The sequence below is a fragment of the Rhinolophus sinicus genome, linkage group LG14 (assembly GCF_036562045.2).
Source record: "Rhinolophus sinicus isolate RSC01 linkage group LG14, ASM3656204v1, whole genome shotgun sequence".
Classification (NCBI taxonomy): domain Eukaryota; kingdom Metazoa; phylum Chordata; class Mammalia; order Chiroptera; family Rhinolophidae; genus Rhinolophus; species Rhinolophus sinicus.
In genome coordinates this window covers 10,509,353-10,526,965 of record NC_133763.1, presented here as the reverse complement: position 1 = coordinate 10,526,965, position 17,613 = coordinate 10,509,353, and the positions used below count along the sequence as shown (strand labels likewise).

General features: G+C 43.2%; 1 protein-coding gene across 1 annotated transcript in view; it reads right to left on the bottom strand.

The window, feature by feature from the left end:
* The window catches only part of TRAM1 (translocation associated membrane protein 1), a 28,137-nt gene extending 15,646 nt beyond the window's left edge, over positions 1 to 12,491 (bottom strand). The window contains exons 1-6 of the mRNA XM_019726113.2: positions 12,166 to 12,491; positions 5,493 to 5,556; positions 3,653 to 3,774; positions 3,422 to 3,538; positions 2,014 to 2,072; positions 254 to 338 (exon numbers count right to left, since the gene is read on the bottom strand). Coding sequence (XP_019581672.2) covers positions 254 to 338; positions 2,014 to 2,072; positions 3,422 to 3,538; positions 3,653 to 3,774; positions 5,493 to 5,556; positions 12,166 to 12,288 — 570 coding nt within the window. The 5' untranslated portion in view covers positions 12,289 to 12,491. The remainder of the gene's footprint in view (positions 1 to 253; positions 339 to 2,013; positions 2,073 to 3,421; positions 3,539 to 3,652; positions 3,775 to 5,492; positions 5,557 to 12,165) is intronic.
* Positions 12,492 to 17,613: the final 5,122 nt, after the last annotated feature.

The following is a 17,613-nucleotide window of genomic DNA, read 5'->3' as shown; positions in this document are numbered from 1 at the left end:
TTTAAAACGAGCAATTAGCATGTCAAATGTAAAAGATCCCCTTCTAAGTTACAATAATGACCAAAGGTTTTTTCAATAAATAGTTAAGGATACTTAGTCTTTGCGGAAAGATGGCAGCTGGGAGAAGAATGGGGGAAGAGTTGAGGTGAGAGGGAGCTTAGAGACATTAGGAAATATTTAATTTTAGAAGGACTTTTCAAAAAAGGGAAAAAAATGACAAGATAATTTTTTAAGTCACAAAATCCCAGCTTACTTTTTTGGTTTTCTGGAAGTAGAGTTCAGGAAAAGCATGAAACCAGTAAGCCAACTGTGATATGTAGAAAAACTTCATTTGAAATCTGCATAACACAAGAAAATAAAAAATACCTTTTAAAGCATAATACTTTAAAAAGAATAAAGTAAAAACAAAGTCTGGAAATCAGACTATACTAAGCAGTGAGTCTGTGTTATCATTTCAGGTCCCCTTACAACACTGTGTTCCTTACAACAACTCTCCCTCAGCCACGTCCCGTCTCCCTCGCACACTCCCACCATCAGTCAGTTCCTCTGGATTAAACAGCAGGAGAAAGACATCTTCTGCAGAATACTGTGAAGATGCAAGCTAGCTGGGAGGAACCAGAAGCCCCTGTCTACCAGTTAATTCATACTGATTCTGTGTCACGTTAGCGACAGAAAACGTAAGGAATATGACTGAGGGAGTCAAGGCACAGATCTACAAGGTTTCAGCAGAAGGGAAGCGGGAAAGGCAAAAGAGTGACCCAAAAGCCAAGTGCACAGATTAAACAATACCTGAAACTGGGATAAGCCCAATTTCAAATGTCCCCTGACTTTTTTCTTAGTGAAATATGGTATTGTACCCGGTTGGAATACTGAGAGCCCCAAATACGTGGAGGCAAAGCAGGATTAGAGAGAGGAGTGAGGCACAGAGGGTGCCCTGGGAGGCATAGCCTAGTCAGTCTAGAATCAAGTCTCCTCTGTGCATTATGCCCCTCCAGTCCTCCTGTTTTCTCTTTACTCTCCCTCTCCTGCTTCTCCAGAAGGCTAAAATAGAAAACACAAGCCAATCTGAAATAATTTCTGGGATGGGGGGCGAGAGATGGAGTCACACATAAATATGAGCTTATAACCCCATTCTATAAAAGTTCATGGAATTCATCTAATTTTGAACGTCAGAATGACTCAGCAGAGTGCGGATTATTGCTGGACTGAAACACAGATATGCACGGTCATGTTATTCCCTTATTATCCTTTTCTCCGGGTCTCACATCACAGTGCATTTCCTACGTGATCTCCAGGTGACAAGCACCTGTCGCCTGGCACAACAAAGGCTATAAAATAACAGGAGAGTTTCTACTGCTGTCCAGGCACCAACAGTCTCGATGGGCTCAGGCACAACCTAAGACTTACATAAATGAGACGATTACAGACCAGTCGAGACAACGTATGGGTACTACATATTCTACACCAAAATGACAGATTCAGGCCAGTGAAACAATATAGGCTGAAATACAAGAAAAACACGGAACCCCTGTACTAGAACTAAGCTGGAAGAATGAATAATTTAGTTGAATGTCTTTGTAACCACTAAGCTTCTTGCAGTACCTTACAGAAACTTTGGGGGCCAGAAAGATAACAAAGAAACAATCCCTACCTTCAAACTTACAGTGCAAAAGAGTAAGAAGTGGAAGGAGTGAAGAGACGGGGACAAAGAAAAGGAGCAAAGTATGGAGGAGATGGAGCTGTGAGGAGGAGAAAGGATGAGGGAGAAGAGAGGGAAAATAGCACTAAAGTTCTTATTAAAATCAGTTTCTTCAAGCTCACAAACATGTTAAAAAGGTTCTATGCTGAAAAAAGCATACAAGAATTATTTTTCTTATGGATGGCAGCGGGACTGCCAAAGATACAGTACTGGACGCATCTGCGTAAGGCCCGAGGGAGAATAAGAATGAATTCTGCTTAAAAGTGATATAACCATGGTCCTTAACTATGAAAAGCCTGCCAGAAACGACTTACGTCATCAGGTTATGAGGATAAGCCCTCCACAAGATAGTTGGGTCTGAGATGTAATTTTCCTAAGAAAAAAGATATAAAAATTAGTCTATCGGTACAATGTAAACTTCTTGGAAAATAAGACAGTATTTTCATTTCTTGCACATTTACAACTCCCCACATCAAGTTCCGAAAAGCCCATTGAAGTCAAACTTTGCAGTTGTTTTACTTATTGTCAATTCAGTTGAACTGCTTACTTCAGTGAAGTGAAACTTAATATGAGAGATACAAAGTCCAATAAGACATATAACTCCTGGCCTTATAAATTCTTTCAATTCAGTAACATAAAAAAATACATGTATGCAAACAAACATCAAACAACCGAAAAACAGTAATGGCACATATCCGAGGTACAAGAGCTGCAGGAGAGATGAATTCTATCTCGGGTAATCAGAGAAGGGTTTCAGGAAAGAGGCAGCATGTGACAGGGGATGGGTGACCAAGGCGCTGCCAAGTTTCATAGGATTACGTCCACGTACTAACCAAACCTTTTTCTTAGTCAATGAGAATTACTGCACAAGAAAAAAAAATCTAACGTCACCTATCTCTAATAAGAATATTTCCTACTGAAATGTAACTTTTTTATATATTTTTAAAAAATGTGTAAGATAGATTTTTAAGCTGAAACTTATGGGTATCTATAAAGTATCAGTGTAAAATGGAATAAGCACTGACTGAAAAGGCTGAATTTTGGTCAGTGGCCAACAGTAAGTGTTGTACCCTGGAAAATCCACTCTGCCTATTTATTCATCTCTAACATGGTGATTAAAAAAAATTATGTGTCCTGACAAACTCAACAGTATGTAAACTCTGGAGTTCATGTAACTTTAAGGGATTGCTATTACTAACATTAAAGTAGACACTGCCTTCTCCCTTCGTTAGTTAGAATGATATGCTTAGAGGTTTAGATAGCCTTAACTGAAAAGTCAATCAACATTTTAAGTTGCTTGGAAAAATATCTGAACTGTTTTTAAAGCGGGAAATGACTAGAAACACTACCACTCACGTAACCTAGCAAAAGTATCACTGACATCTTACCCTTTTTGCTAATATAGAGATCTCTGCAAATGACTATGAGATATAAAAATAACATTCGGATGGACTAAAAACGAGTAAGGCTCTCTGAAACATTAAACACAGTTTAGAAGTTTTGCTATATAAAAAACTAAAAGAGCCTTGTTGATGAAACTTGACTTTATACTAACTAGTTCAATGGCAGAATTCTTCACCTCGGAGAAGGACAATGAAAGAGGGATTTTTCTAAGGTTTAGGATTTGCTTATGAGAATTAAAGAATAGGACATCATTTTCTGCTCTGGGTATATAACGTAAGTATTTTGAGAGACAAAAATTTAAACATAGTACATACTTACAGATACTAGAATGAATGTGCCCCAAATACAAGAAAAGAGGTAGAATGCACTAAGCTGACCAGATTCATTAAACTTGCTGTGTTTCGTTTTGGAGAAGTGCATTCGCCTGTTAATTTTCTAAAAATAAAAACAATCAATAATTAAGATTATAAAATACATTCAATATATATGTATCATAGCACGGAGAGCTAGTATTTTGCAACGTGTAGATTTCTAAGTTTGTATACTTACATCCAACACATACTCTTGAATTATGGCATGAATAATTATCGCCACTAGCATGTAGAAGAAAACTGTAGCCAAATCTTTGATACCGTAGTAATAAAGGGACGCTGATTCAGTGGCTTGCTCTTCTGAAGGCCAAAAAGGACAGGACACACAGACACAAAAATATACATGAGATTTTAAAAACAGCACTAAGTACAACACAGTTATGGAAACAAACAAAAGATGACTAACCTAATAAATAAGTACTACGGAAACATCATGGTAATTTGCTTTTTGGACATCTTGAGTCATAGGAGCAAAGAAAATTGAGGAGACTATCTATAAATCAAAAGCTTCGGAAACACTTGACACATGTTAGTCACAGCCATCAAAAACCAAAAAACGGGAGGAGTGGCCACAATCAGATCCGTGGGCAGATCGTAAAACTGATCTCATCCCAGGGGTTGAGACTAGGTTACACTTAGGTTATCTTAAAGTTATACTTAGTCCATTTGCCTGTCTTTTCAAGGAATTTTTGAAACTTTCTACCTTCTACTTCTACTTTCAAACTAGACATCACATTATGATTCTGAAGGAAAACCTGATTTAACTTACATTTGATTTAATTTTGATCTATAAGCAGCAGAGATAGAGGCAACTGCTACTGGAAATTGTTTTTAATCCTTGAAATTGCTATAACTGTTCAAAACCAATCTTAATCAAATACTTGGGAATTGGTAGAAGTGCTTCATTCTTCTCTGGCAGATTCAAATTTCAAAACAACTCTGTGGTTTTCAGTAATCTGATATTTAAGTCATTAAATAAAATATTCACAAAACTGTATACAGTGGTACCTCGGTTTTCGAACATAATCCGTTTCGGAAGACAGTTCGAGTTCTGAAACATTCGAAAACCGAGATGTGGTTTCCCCATACAAAGTAACGTAAAACAGATTAATCCATTTCAGACCTTTAAAATCAACCCCTAAAACTGCAAATGTAACATGAATTTTACTATCTAATGATACCATAGATCCATAAAATTTATGGCATTTGTAAACCGAAATGTTTGTCAATGGAGATGTTCGAAAACCGAGGTACCATTGTAATTGAGCAAAAACCCAACTCAAGTGTTATATAATTGATCTTACATTTTAAATAGAGAGATTCAGGGCAAGTTTACTGCCTGAATATGTTAATATTTTATTAACTGAATACCCCATCCCTCACCCATGCTAGTTAATGATATTACTGTATTCAACTACCATCAACTTCCAGTAACAACTTGATTTTCACATACTATAATTTAGAAAACTGTAATATATATAAAATATAATTGTTTGAAATAAAACCTAAAGGTATAGTTTGGGCACTATTACCAAATATCCCCTAGAGCTTACTGACATCCTCTCTGATCAAAATAATGTCACAGGTAGAGCACAATGAAAAAGTGAAAATAAAATAGGCGTAGGTCCAAAACAACGCATAGGCCAGAAAAACTGAACCTAAACATTGTGTCTTTGCAAACCTTGACTGAACAATGAAACAAATGTAAAATATCTATGCTTAGGATTTTCTTATGAAAAGATGAGAGGGCAAAAAAAGGGTTCTATGATGGAATTTCAAGCCCATTTACAAAAATATACAACAAACATTAAACACATAAAAACTGATTTTCACATAATATATAGGGCACAGTCAACCAAAAACATCAGATGTTGCATTATAAAATCATCGTAGTAATGATGTAATCACGAATGAGACTTGTAAAAATTAACGAAAAACCTAGTGTTCTTGGAAATTTCCAAGTCTGTCCGACTGAACTTTTCTATGTAAACAGAACATTCCAAAAGGAAACCACCTACCTGTTGCAGGAAGGGTAACATTGTACTGAAGAGTAACAAAAATGATAGCAGCTTTTGCTGTTATCTAGAAAGAAAAAAAAAAAAGATTAAGTCAAGTTGTGACCTCCCGGATAGATCAGGGGAAGATATTACAAGTTTTGTCCCCAAATCTAAGAACGGAGTGCACCCCAGTTCCTATGGTACCCTGAGGCACAAATGGGATTCCTGATTGCCACGGAATTGAGTTCACATAATTCACCAGAGCCTTCTGCATTTAGAGATATTGTGTAATTCATTCCTCACTGTAAGACTTCAAGAGACACTCCGCAGTTCCAGTAAACAGTGATTTGACAGATAATGTTTCTCTGCTCTAGACCTGTACAATGCACACACAATTTTTTCTCAGCAAGAAAGAATTTTAATGTCAATTAATAAAAGGAAGCACAGATACCATGACAAAAATGGACCAAGGTAGGTTCTGTGGTGTGTGGGTGTGTTAATCTCCCACACACCTGGCATAGATAGCTAAGTGGTCAATAAATATTTAACTGACCTGATTACTGGTAAAAGCAGTCAGAATAGAAAAATGGAATGCTTACTGAATATTTATAGGCACCAGGCACTGTGCTACACAAGAAAGGGTAACAAAGATAAATCGTATAACCCCTGATGACGAGGAGGTTAGTTGGAGCAGGAAGATAGGTAAAGACATTGTTATAATACGGTAGAATCAGCGCCAATGGGCACTCAGGATAAACATGAACTTTTCTGGTTTTTGTTTTTTTCCTGGGTGGGGACTGAGGCATGTTCTGGAAAGGCTTCTCAGAGGATGTGGTGAGCTGGTGTGAGAGCCGTCTCGCTGGAAAATAAAAGTTGACTGGGGGCTGAAGAGGGCACTACAGGTAGAAGAAACAGAAAGTGCAGAGGTTAACTAGCAGTAAACACAAGGCCTGGCATGGGTGCACATCAGACGTGGTAGAAGAGCCTAGAAAAGCTAGCAAGTGCTAGAAAGGGCCTCCTTGTTGAGCTAAGTAGTTTAGATTTTATTTTGGCATGACAGGAGAATTTTGAGGAGAGGGAAAAATTGCTGGCTGTGGCTTACTAAGTGGTCACTCAAGCCCCCATACTCCAGGCAGCAACCAGAATTATCTTCTGATCATGTAGCCCAGCTCCAGGGAGAGCCGTTGTTCACAATCTTAGCTGTAGAGGGCACAGCTCACTGGCCCATGTGGGAAACGAACCGGCGACCGTTAGGAGCCCGGTGCTCCAACCACCTGAGCCACCGGGCCGGCCCTCCCATTCTTTCTGGACTGAAGAACAAAGTCTTTAATGTGGCCCACGCTGCAATCCACGGGTTGACTCCTCCCCTTGGCCTCCAGCCTCATCTCAGACATTTCCTCCTGCTCCCTGGCCTCTTGCATTCCTCCCACCTCAGGGTCTGCGCACGTGCAGTCTATTTATGGGCAGTAGCTGAAGCTGTGGCCATACATACATCGTCTAGGGAGAGTGCACAGTCGTCATAGACAAGGAGGCCATCAGACTGCGCAGTGGGCAGAGAAAAAGCTGGTGGCAAGACAAGAAATGATCAGAGAGGCAGAAAGAGAATGAAGAAAGCCTGACACCCCAAAAGCCAAGGGGGAAACATTTCAAAAGAGTGTGGTTAATAAAGGCAAAAGTTTCAAAAGCGACGTGGCAGGAAAAGAGTGCAATGGACTGGACAATTTAAGGAGTCATCGGTGGTCATGGTTTGAGTAATTCCAACAAAGCAGTGAGAATGAAAGCCACATCACAGCCGACTGAGGAACAGAAGAGGAACAAAGTGGTAGGTACCTTGCAATCGGTGCCAGGTCACGACTTATGCAGTTTTTATGGTGGGAGAGACTGAGCTTGTGTGGGGGCAACCAGGAAGGTGCCAGGGAAAAGGGAGAAGTTACACGTAGAAGGCGATAATGGACGGCAAGATCTGGTAGGAATGAAATGTAAGGATAGAGCTAGAAGTTAATCGAACAGTTTTCTTCTTAGGCCGACAAGGTAATAACGGATGAGAGAGAGACATTCAAAAGGCAGGAAAGTGAAGAAATTCACATCTGATAAACTCTTATTTTCCATGTGGAAAAAAAGCAATGTCACCTGTGTAGCACAGTTGGGGACTTGAATGATGGTTTTTATATAGTTTCTTTAAGGAAAGGGGCAGGCCAGGGGCCAGTACAAAGATCATGGGTGTTACTGATGTCTGAGGTAGAAACCTTTGGTTTGTAATAATCTCTCAGCACGAGTACATGCCTTTCTCTTGCAACTCTTAGCAATCCATGAATGGGGAGACAGAAAAGGCAGAGGGTCGGCTAGATCCATGGCTGGATATTTGCAGGGTGAATAGGGAGAAGGAGCAAGAGGAAAAGCAGCTGAGGGCCTGGGAGGAGTGTGGCCAAGTCAAGACTGCAGGAAAAGCAAGGCGACGAGGGGGCTAATACACTGGAGAAAAGGAACAGGGGCCAAGGGGCCATAAAAGCTTGGACTAGCTGGAGAGCTGGCAGATGAGCAGCAGAATCAGGGAGGGAAGAACAGGGACGTTGTGGCTGAGCTAAGCTATAGTGGAACTCAGGCGCTGGAAACGAGGCAGGCCTGCGTGGCCAAGGCCAGGGTCTGACCACTCCAGCGAGTTGTTTAACTGCGGTAGATGGAAAGGTCACCCGAACACAAAAGGCCAGTAAGGCTTCTTGTTACAGTTTGGGTCATTCACGTGGATGTGTCAGAGCAGAATGATGGCATATGTTTCCAGGGGAACACTGCTTTCATGCCACTATTTTTAATAAATTTGACTGATTACTAAACTTCATTTTTTAATATGAAGTCTTTTAGACTTCATATATGTAAACGCACGTGAGCGCGCATGCGCGCACACACACACACCTCTTTCTAATTCACAATACAGGGTCACCACTACCATAGCTAAGACGACTTTTGTTGAAGAGTCCCTTACAAATGACAAGTGAAATTCTTCAACGACAAATTCAGTATCAAATTCCAAAAGCAAAAATTAGATTATGCTAAACTTCCAAACAAAATTAAAGTTTGGCCTCCAGCTAGTCTAGCATGTGACAATAAGTAGAATAAGAAGAGAAAAAAAATGCAAACTACACACCCCAAAAAAGTGTACAGAAAAATGAAACCAGTCATCATGCTCTGAGCCGTTTCCAGGGCCCCTAAGCCTCACACCGCTGCCAGCACTGCTTTACTTAAACTAATTTTACAATTTATCAATAGTAAGATAAATCAGTTTGGAATAAAATATACTACAGAAATATATAATGCACTAAAAAGTAAAAATTGCTGAGTTTCCGATAGTTCTGGATATTTATAGTGCTACGCTCCATTTATAAGAACAAAATGAGACTTATTCAGATACATCTTAAACAGGTTACCACAAATGTAATGAACTGTTTAATTCTATGTTGTATGCAACATCGTGAAAGTCGTAATATGTCTTTAATTAAGTAATCAACACTGGGGCTTGGCATGTTGTTGTTGTTTTGTTTTGTTATATAAAGATGTTAACTATTTTACACTTGTTAGAGGTTGATGTGACTATTACATTGACTGGGGGCCTGAAAGATAAAAAGACAGTTTCTGAATATCAAATTCACTTCCCCACCAGCTTATATAAAATTAAGTTCTTAAAAGCAAGGAAAGAAAACAAAAAAATCCCTCACGCTGTTCCAAGATAGTGGTAATTGTAACTGTTTCCCAAACCTGCATGGTCCACACAACCTAGACTCCTGAATATTTGGAAAATATCTCCCTTCCAGAAGAACCTATTCCTCTAGGAAACCCCAACTCTTCCTTCTGTAGCTCTTTCAGAAAACTTCCTAAGTATCCTTATGTTTCTCGACTGTGCAAATTTTCCTAACTCAAATGTGACGCCATTAACTGTAGACCATGATTTGCATTATGTAGACAGATGCTGACTGCACTAAAAACATGATTTGAAAATTCATAAGCAATTTTTGATAACATGAAGTTTCCTGGAAATTAAACTCTTGTATTTCCCCCAACAGACTACTACCTCATCAATCTTCTCAGTATATATAATCTCTTCAGATGCTAACTGTTGGACTCTTCTCTCATATAAAAATGCCATCTTGTATTTTCCCACTGTGATCAAAGGAATAATAAGAACTACCACTTATGGCATGTCTTCTATAAACCAAGCACTGAACTAGTCATTATACATATTAATTTAACTCTCAGAGTAAGCCAGTGAGCCCCACTTTACAGAAAAGGAAACTAGTTCTGAGAAGTTAAATGACGTGTCCTAGGTCATCCAGTTAGCAAGTTGTAAAGCCTGAACTTGAACATGGGACCCTTAAGCTCCGGCATCTATGGTATGCTTCTACTTTACTATATCTATACAGATACTTCATTTTGGCTAGTAATACAGTACCTGTTATTGCTTTGTCAAATTCACCACAAATCCTGACATTTCCTCAATATATTTAGGCTTAACAAAAGGCTTAACAGTTCTACTATAAAGACATCAACTTCTCTATTATTCTAGCACAAATAACTGTCATTCTATAATTATGTTAACTTGGAGATTCAGCAGCAACTATTTTAAAGTGAAATAGCAAAAGTAACCTAGTCAATTTTTTCCCATACATAGATAACACGCTTTCAAATCCTACAACTTTAACATATGGTAAAATGTACAACCTGCACAAACTTCCCTCTTCTGTATATTATTTTAATGTTTGCTCTTGAACTGACTTTTAAAACTTCTATTTAGATCTTTATGGTGTCTACTTAGATTTATAAATTTTACAGATTTACATAAAGGTGCAAATCCACTGTTAAAAAACACGTGAGACAAGGTATACAGGTGGTGAGCTTCCCTAGAAACGTGATAAGAGAATATAAAATATTTTACATGAAAGAAAAGCTATACCATTTCTAAATGTCAGTATTTCTGATTTATAGTCCATTTCATCCAAAGCATTGTAAACATACCTTTTAGGTAATATTTCTCCTAAATTATATTTTTAAAGTCAGGAATTCTTATGTGGAGACGGGTTATGACAAGTTTTACAAAACTGTTGACTATATTGCATATGCAAAATATTACTTATAATATCAAAGCAGAAAATATAATATACAATTCAGAAAGTGAGTACAAAGTTTGAGCACTGCGTTTTTAACATTATACATTCATATAGTACCAAATGCCTTAATATCATATTATCTGATCGTTGCAACGATGGCAATGAGAGTAGCACAGGTGACGTTGCAGAGCAGAAAGACTGAGGCTTAGCCTTGGGCCACTCAGTGGGTAAGGAGCACAGGCCAAGCCTGAAACGCAGCATGCGACATTACGTTAGTTTCCTTCTACTTCCACTGTACCTACTACCTCCCTCCTTCGCAGGGGACTAAGTGGACATGAATGACACGGTCAGGAATAAAAAACAAAATCTATAGCCCATTTAAAGAGAAGCAAAAAATAAATTTAAAATAGGAAGTTACCTCATAACATTTAAAAACCCACATGGCCTCCATTTAAAAATCTTATTCATCTTTTGGTCACTGGCTGTGTCATTCAACTAGTTTTTTCCTCAAGAATTCCTAATGTCACTCATTCAACAAATGTTTTTCAAGCACCTCCTACCTCCCAGGCACTATTGTAAGCACTGGAAATAGACTCGTAAAAACCCAAAATTTCTGCCCCCACCGAGGTTACATTCCAGGAGAGGGGAGACAATGAATACGTACTCAGTCCATCGGATGGGGTTACACAGAAAAGTAAAAAAGGGACAGAAGGTAAGGAACGGGAGTGTGAACTGGGGAGCGAGGGAAAAAACCCGTCGGATGTGAACGCGTTCACCTTGCGAAGTTTATCACCCACATTCAACAGCTGTTCAGTCAGTCATCCAAACACTAGATACGTGGGAAGGGAAGTTACACGCTCCCGACACTGCCATCCTTTCATGCAACTGAAAGGAAATTACTCGGCGCCGTGGCACGGCCGTGCAGAAGCTCGATTTCTGCATCAGATCTGGTTTCTTTAAGGAGAAAAGCGAGCGTCAGGGCAAAAAGTTCGGTAACGGGCTGGGAACGCGCCCCCTCCGGAGCCGCGGCTGCAAACAATCGCCGGCCTCCGTGCGCCCACCCGGGGCGACCCCTCGAGCCCCGCGGACGCCGCCCTGCAGTGGGCAGCAGACGCGGGGTGCGTGTTCCGCGTCCACCCCAAACTCGGTCCTGCCGGGGACCCCGCGGCTCGGTGCGCTCCGCCGCCCCCCCGAGGCCTGGCCTCCGCGGTCCCCCAGCCCCGCCGGCCGGCCGTCCCCCCAACCCGCCCACCCGCGCGGAGCCAGCTCGGCAGAGCAGGGGCCGCCCCCGCCGCCCGCCGGCCCCTCGCCGGCTGCCACGTAACCCTTCGCGGGAACCAGGAACTGCGCGGCGCGGCCGGCGGGAGGGGGCGGCGGCGAGTGGGGCGGGGCGGGGAGCGCGTCCGCCGAGGGGGCGACACGGCGACCCCCGGCCGCGGCGGGCGAGGGTCAGGCCCGCCGGGGCTCCGCAGCCCCAGGCCGGCGCGGGGCTGGGCGGGGCAGGCCGGCCCCGTCCGCCGCCCGCGTCCCCGCGGTCCCGGGCCGAGGGTGGCCCTGGAAGCGGGCGGCAGGGCGGTCGGGACGCGGGGCGCGCTCACCTCGAACATGAGCCCCAGGAGGAAGACCATCGCCACACAGGAGACGATGTCCGCGTGATTCTGCACGATGAACTCGTGGCTGAGGATCGGGGGGCTCTTGGTGCTCTTCTTGCGAATCGCCATGGTGAAGCCGCCGCCCGCGCCTGCAGGTGCTCCGCCCCGGCTCCCGCTTCCCCGCTGCTCACCGACCAGCTGCCGCCGCCTCCCCCCGGCTGCTCCTCACAGCCCCGCTGCCGCCGCTCGCTGGGGCTTTACTTCCCATCCCACAGCCAGTACGCAGCCGCTGGGGCCGCCCGGAAAAAAAAAAAAAAAAAAAAAAAAAAAAAGGCGAGCCCACAGCGGGGAGGAGCATGCGCACCCGGGAGACGGCGCTCGCTCGTGCCGCGGCCGCCGCTGCGAGCCCACAGCGCCGCCTGGGGACCGGAGGCCGTCGGCCCGCTGCCCGGCGAGGGTGAGGGTCCTGAGCGGCGTGTCGGCTGCTCCGCGCCGGGGCGGGGGTTGGGAGTCGTTGGACGCGCGAGCTTCCTGCACGTCAGTTGTTGACAGGCTGAGTCCGCTGCCGGGTCCCCTGGCCGCCACGTGCTGTGGCGTGCCCGGCCGCCAGCGTGCTTTCCCACCCTCCTGGCCACCCTGGGCTTGGGTGTCAGTGCCAGCTTCCATATTGTCACTTCTTCAAAGCCACTGCCACCAAGATCATCTCCACACATGAGTACTGCCTAACTACACAAGGGTATGGTGCATTCTTTTGTTTTAGCATCTGCCTTATAAATTAATTTCAGAGTTATTGTAAACGCTCCTGGGAACATTTTCCTATTCTTTTTTTTTCTTTTTTTTTTTTTCATTTTCCTCTTCTTTGTAGGCTTGAACTAGTTTTTAAAAAAGAACAATTCCTATTTGGGCCCACCTACCCAGCCCCCACCGAAGACGACGGGATGGATCAGTTTGAGTTTACTTGCTTCATACTTATTATTAACAACACTTCTTAGTAATTTAGGGAGATGGTAAAAAGGTTTGTGGATGTGACACACCCTCCTCTTTCCTTTCTGCCCAAACCACGGCTCCTTTGTATTCTTTCTCCTGATGAATTGCACTACCATTTACCCATTTGCCAAATCTAGAAATCAGTCATCCTGCACTGATTCCTTTCAGCATCCTTCCACATCCAAACTATTATCAAACCCAGGCAATTCTGTCCTGCCTCCCGGGGAAGGTACTGTCACAGCCTCAGGAGGGGATTTAACCTCTTACCTACAATATTACAACTCTGGACAATCACTCAGTAGTTTGAGAACATGGGTTTTTGAATCAGAATTCTGCCACTTATTATCTATATGATCATGGACAAGTTACTTAATCTCCATGAGAGTCGATTTCCTCTTTATGTATTCATTTCTTAAAAATATTTATGGGGCATCTACCACGTGCTACGCTGGGGACAGAACTGAATGAAAAATACAAATTAACCTATTCTTTTGGGCTTTCATTCTAGAGGTGGGAGGAAATCTTTAGACAAAATTAAAAAATTAAAACATGTTAAATTGAGATGAAGTTCCCAGAGAAAAATAAAGCAAGGGGAACAGACATAGTGTGAAGAAGTTGCATTTGCCTGAAGACCTGAAGGAGGTGAGAGAGCAAGCCACCGGATATGAGCAAGCCCCACGGATGACATCTACAAAAAGGATATTTGTAGTACCTATTTTGGCAATTAAATGAGATGATTCAAGAAAAGTGCTTGGCAGAACATTAGGGCTCTATAAATATTACTATTTTCCTCCTTTCTGGTCAAATGATTGCAAATTTCACTCACTTCCAAACCGCCTTCCAATTTTTACATTAGAATGCTACGTCAAACAGGCTTAAAATGTTTGGCTGGTTTCCCTTCCCCTCCATGGACAGCTAGCATGACTAAGTGGCCCTTCATGATTTGGCCGCTGCCTACCCAAACAGGTTCAAGCACTGCTTTTGTAGGCCCCAATCTCAGTACCAGCATTACCGGCTTCACACACTGTTACACCCTCCAACACACTCTCTTCCCAGGCTGTCCCCTGGCTTTGTGTCTGCTGCTGCTTCTGTCTGTGATTTTTTCTACTCTCCCCTCATATACCCAGGACACTCCCACTGTTCCTTCAAGTCTTGTTCACATGTGACCTCTTGAAACCTTCACTGACTTCTGTGAAGGTCTTTTATGATTCAGTTGTATTTTTTAACAGCTTTATTGAGATATAATTTATGTCACATGATTCACCAATTTCAGGTGTTCAATTTTTTAAATTAATTATATTGGGGTGATATTAATAAAATTATATAGGTTTCAAGTGTGCAATTCTATAATCTATCATCTATATATTGCATTGTGTGTTCACCACCCAAAGTCAAATCTCCTTCCGTCACCATATATTCGATCCCCTAAGGTATAGAATACAAGTTGATGGTTTTAAATGTATTTACAGAGTTGTGCAGCCATCACCATAAACTAGCTTTAGAACTTTTTTATTGTCCCCCAAAGAAAGCCTTAGTCTTTGTTCTTGAAACGCACGTACCTGGAATGGAAGACGGACAATAAACAACTAATTTACCAACGTGACATGTTTTCATGTTTTCATGAAACGTACATGTTTTCATGAAAACGTACATGTTTTCATGAAAACGTACATGTTTTCAGGACATGCTAAGTGAAGGGTGTAATGGAAGTGCTCTAGGTCATTTGGAAATTAATTGTTCCACTGAAGTTGAGTTTTTAAATTGAAATTGACTCTTTCAAACCTTAAAATTTAATTACTTTTCACTCTTTTAAGAGAAAATACCCCCATTGATCTTTCAGTTGCATAAACTTACCATATTCTGGTCAGCCATAGGACTTGAGCTAACCATTGGATTTGGCAAGACACAGGATGTGTGGTTGTGTCAATTTGGGTTTTCCAGGAAACAGATGCCAAAACAGACTTAGAAATGTAAGAGATTTATTGCCCATAACATTTGTGAAAAATAGAGGAGAGAGGAATCAGTAGGGACAGCCTTCAGACTGTAATTCAGGTCTGACGTCTGTGAAAGGAAGGAAGGAGAACTGGCAGGAAGAGCCTCAGACAGAGGTGCAGTCTGAGAAGGTTTCGGCCAGCCTAGTGAAGCTCCAGCACACTGGGCAGAAATGGTGGGTCCTTGTACCTCTGCTGTGCTCAGTCAGGGACTAGAAGGTCCCCGCTGCACTCCCGCCATCTTCCAGAGAAGGTCGCAGCTTCTGTCAGGAGGCCCTGCCCCTCATCTCTCTCCTGGGCTCTGGTAACTACACCTTGCCCTGTCCCTTGAGACACTCCACTGGTAATAGTCTCAGGTACTGCACTGTCTCTTGCAGCCTCCTTATACTCTCCCCGTAACTTTGAACAGTCCTTTTATGACAATTTCCCCAAATGACCCAATTTGAATGTACCATTTGGTCACGCTAAGACCCTGACTTATCATTACAAATGTCATTAGTGACCTTGAAGAGAGTGTTTTCTTTGGAATGGTAGAGATAAATGGCTGATTTGGAGTGGGTTTAAGAGAGCATGGGAAGTGGCAAGATGGAGGCATGAGTACAAGCAACTCATTTGAGGGTGTTTGCCCGTAAGAGGAGGCAGAGATAAGAGCAAGTAGCTGGAGAGGAGTTTAGGGAAGGTTTTTGTTTTCTTTTTGGATGTGATCTATTATGACATGTTTACACACAGGGAATGACCATTAGAGAGAGAAGTTTCTTCTACAGGGGATACTTGCAGAAGCAAAGTTCTTAAGTAGGTAAGAGGTGATGACATCTAGTGCACAAAGAGCCCCCACAGTAACAAGGACAGGATACCCACGGTAACAAGGATGGGTTGCCCATGGTAACAAGGATGGGTTGCCCATGGTAACAAGGATGGGATACCCACAGTAACCAGAGGGAGACCAAAGTTTATGGATAGGTTGATAATGGCAAGATGAAGTTGTCTTGTGATTGCTTCTATTTTCTCAGTACAATATGAAATGGAATCATCAGGAGTGGGGCTAGCATAGTGGAGTGAGGAGAGAATGGGGCAAAACTATGCATGCGTGAGTGGATTAGGGAAATATAATCAGAGAGCAGAGCCTACATGGGACTTGTAGACATGAACTTAAAGTAAGATAAGTAAGCAGAGTCACGTAACTGTGTCCAGTCACATCCCCCTGCTGAAAGCAGAGTTGGGTTTTGCCAGGCTAGTGTGACATAGGGGCAAGGATGCTGCAGATGGACGTACGCAGACGAGGGCACGGGTGATGAAGCAAGGGCTGGGAGGGGATGGTTGTGCTCCTTGTACTCTGTCACCTTCACCCTCCCATCCTCTCTTTTCTGCTGTGAAAGCCAAATCTTCAGACTGCGTCACTGAGGGTCCCTTGCCCTTGGACTTCTAGTTGAGCTTTGCCAAAGGAAGACACTGGCCAAAAGTCAGAGGAAAGTTTCGGGGATTTATTCTCCCTTGGTCCCGTCTTGCCTTACTATGGTGCCAGCAGTGGCTGTGTTCTGTGGCCATAGCTCTTGTCAGCCTTTCTCTCACAGTTCCAGCTTTGCGGGGCTCAGTACCTCATTCTCTCCCCTGCCTCTTCAGGCTGTTGGTGGTAATGGCTTCCCACATTCCCAGGCCCTGGGAGCTTCCCTGTCTCGGGTTGGCTCCCTCAATCTACCCACTCCACTGTGAATAGCCCTTTCATTAAACTCTCTCTGGTTAAATCCTTTTGAGCATGCCCTCTGTTCCCTGCCAATTCTCTGACACATACAGAAGACAGAGAAACCGTGCTAGGACCTCTGCATTGGAAGCGTCCATGGGTTGACGACGGTTGGTGTGGGGTAGCTGGTTGAGGAGGAAGTGGTCAGAGAGTGGGATGCTGGGAATGAGTTCAGAGGTCATGCAGTCATTGGCAGTGAGATGGAAAGGGCACGACGAAGGGAGTGGGTGGATGAGGTGGATGGTGAGGGGGTGACTGGAAGTGAAGAGTCAAGACAGGAGGAGGCTGGAGTGCTTGACACACACTTTACAAGGATGTTCAGTTCCCAGGAATGACTGAAGGAGCAACACGGGAAGGGAGCCAGTGGCTGACGAGGTGCTAACATCCGGCACGAATGAAGGAGTCAGGGAGGTTAGCAGATGATTGCCATGGCAGGTAGAAAGTGGGGGGTATAGTGGGAGGGCATGGACTTCCAGGAAAGCTGGGCTTTTTGAGCGAGGGAGGAGACCTGGGTGTGAGGATCGTGAAACGCACCGTCTCCACCCCTAGGCTCTGTGGTAGGTGGGATGCGGAAGGGAAAAGACAGCCACCCTTCAGGAGGCTCTAGGAAAGCAGCTCTCAGTTCTCAGAGCTGCAGCCACGTTTCTGCACAAGAGGGCGAAAAAGATCTTCGGAAAGAGGTGGCGGGTGTGAGGACTTGGCAGATGACACATCTTGGGCTGTAGGGGATACAATGGA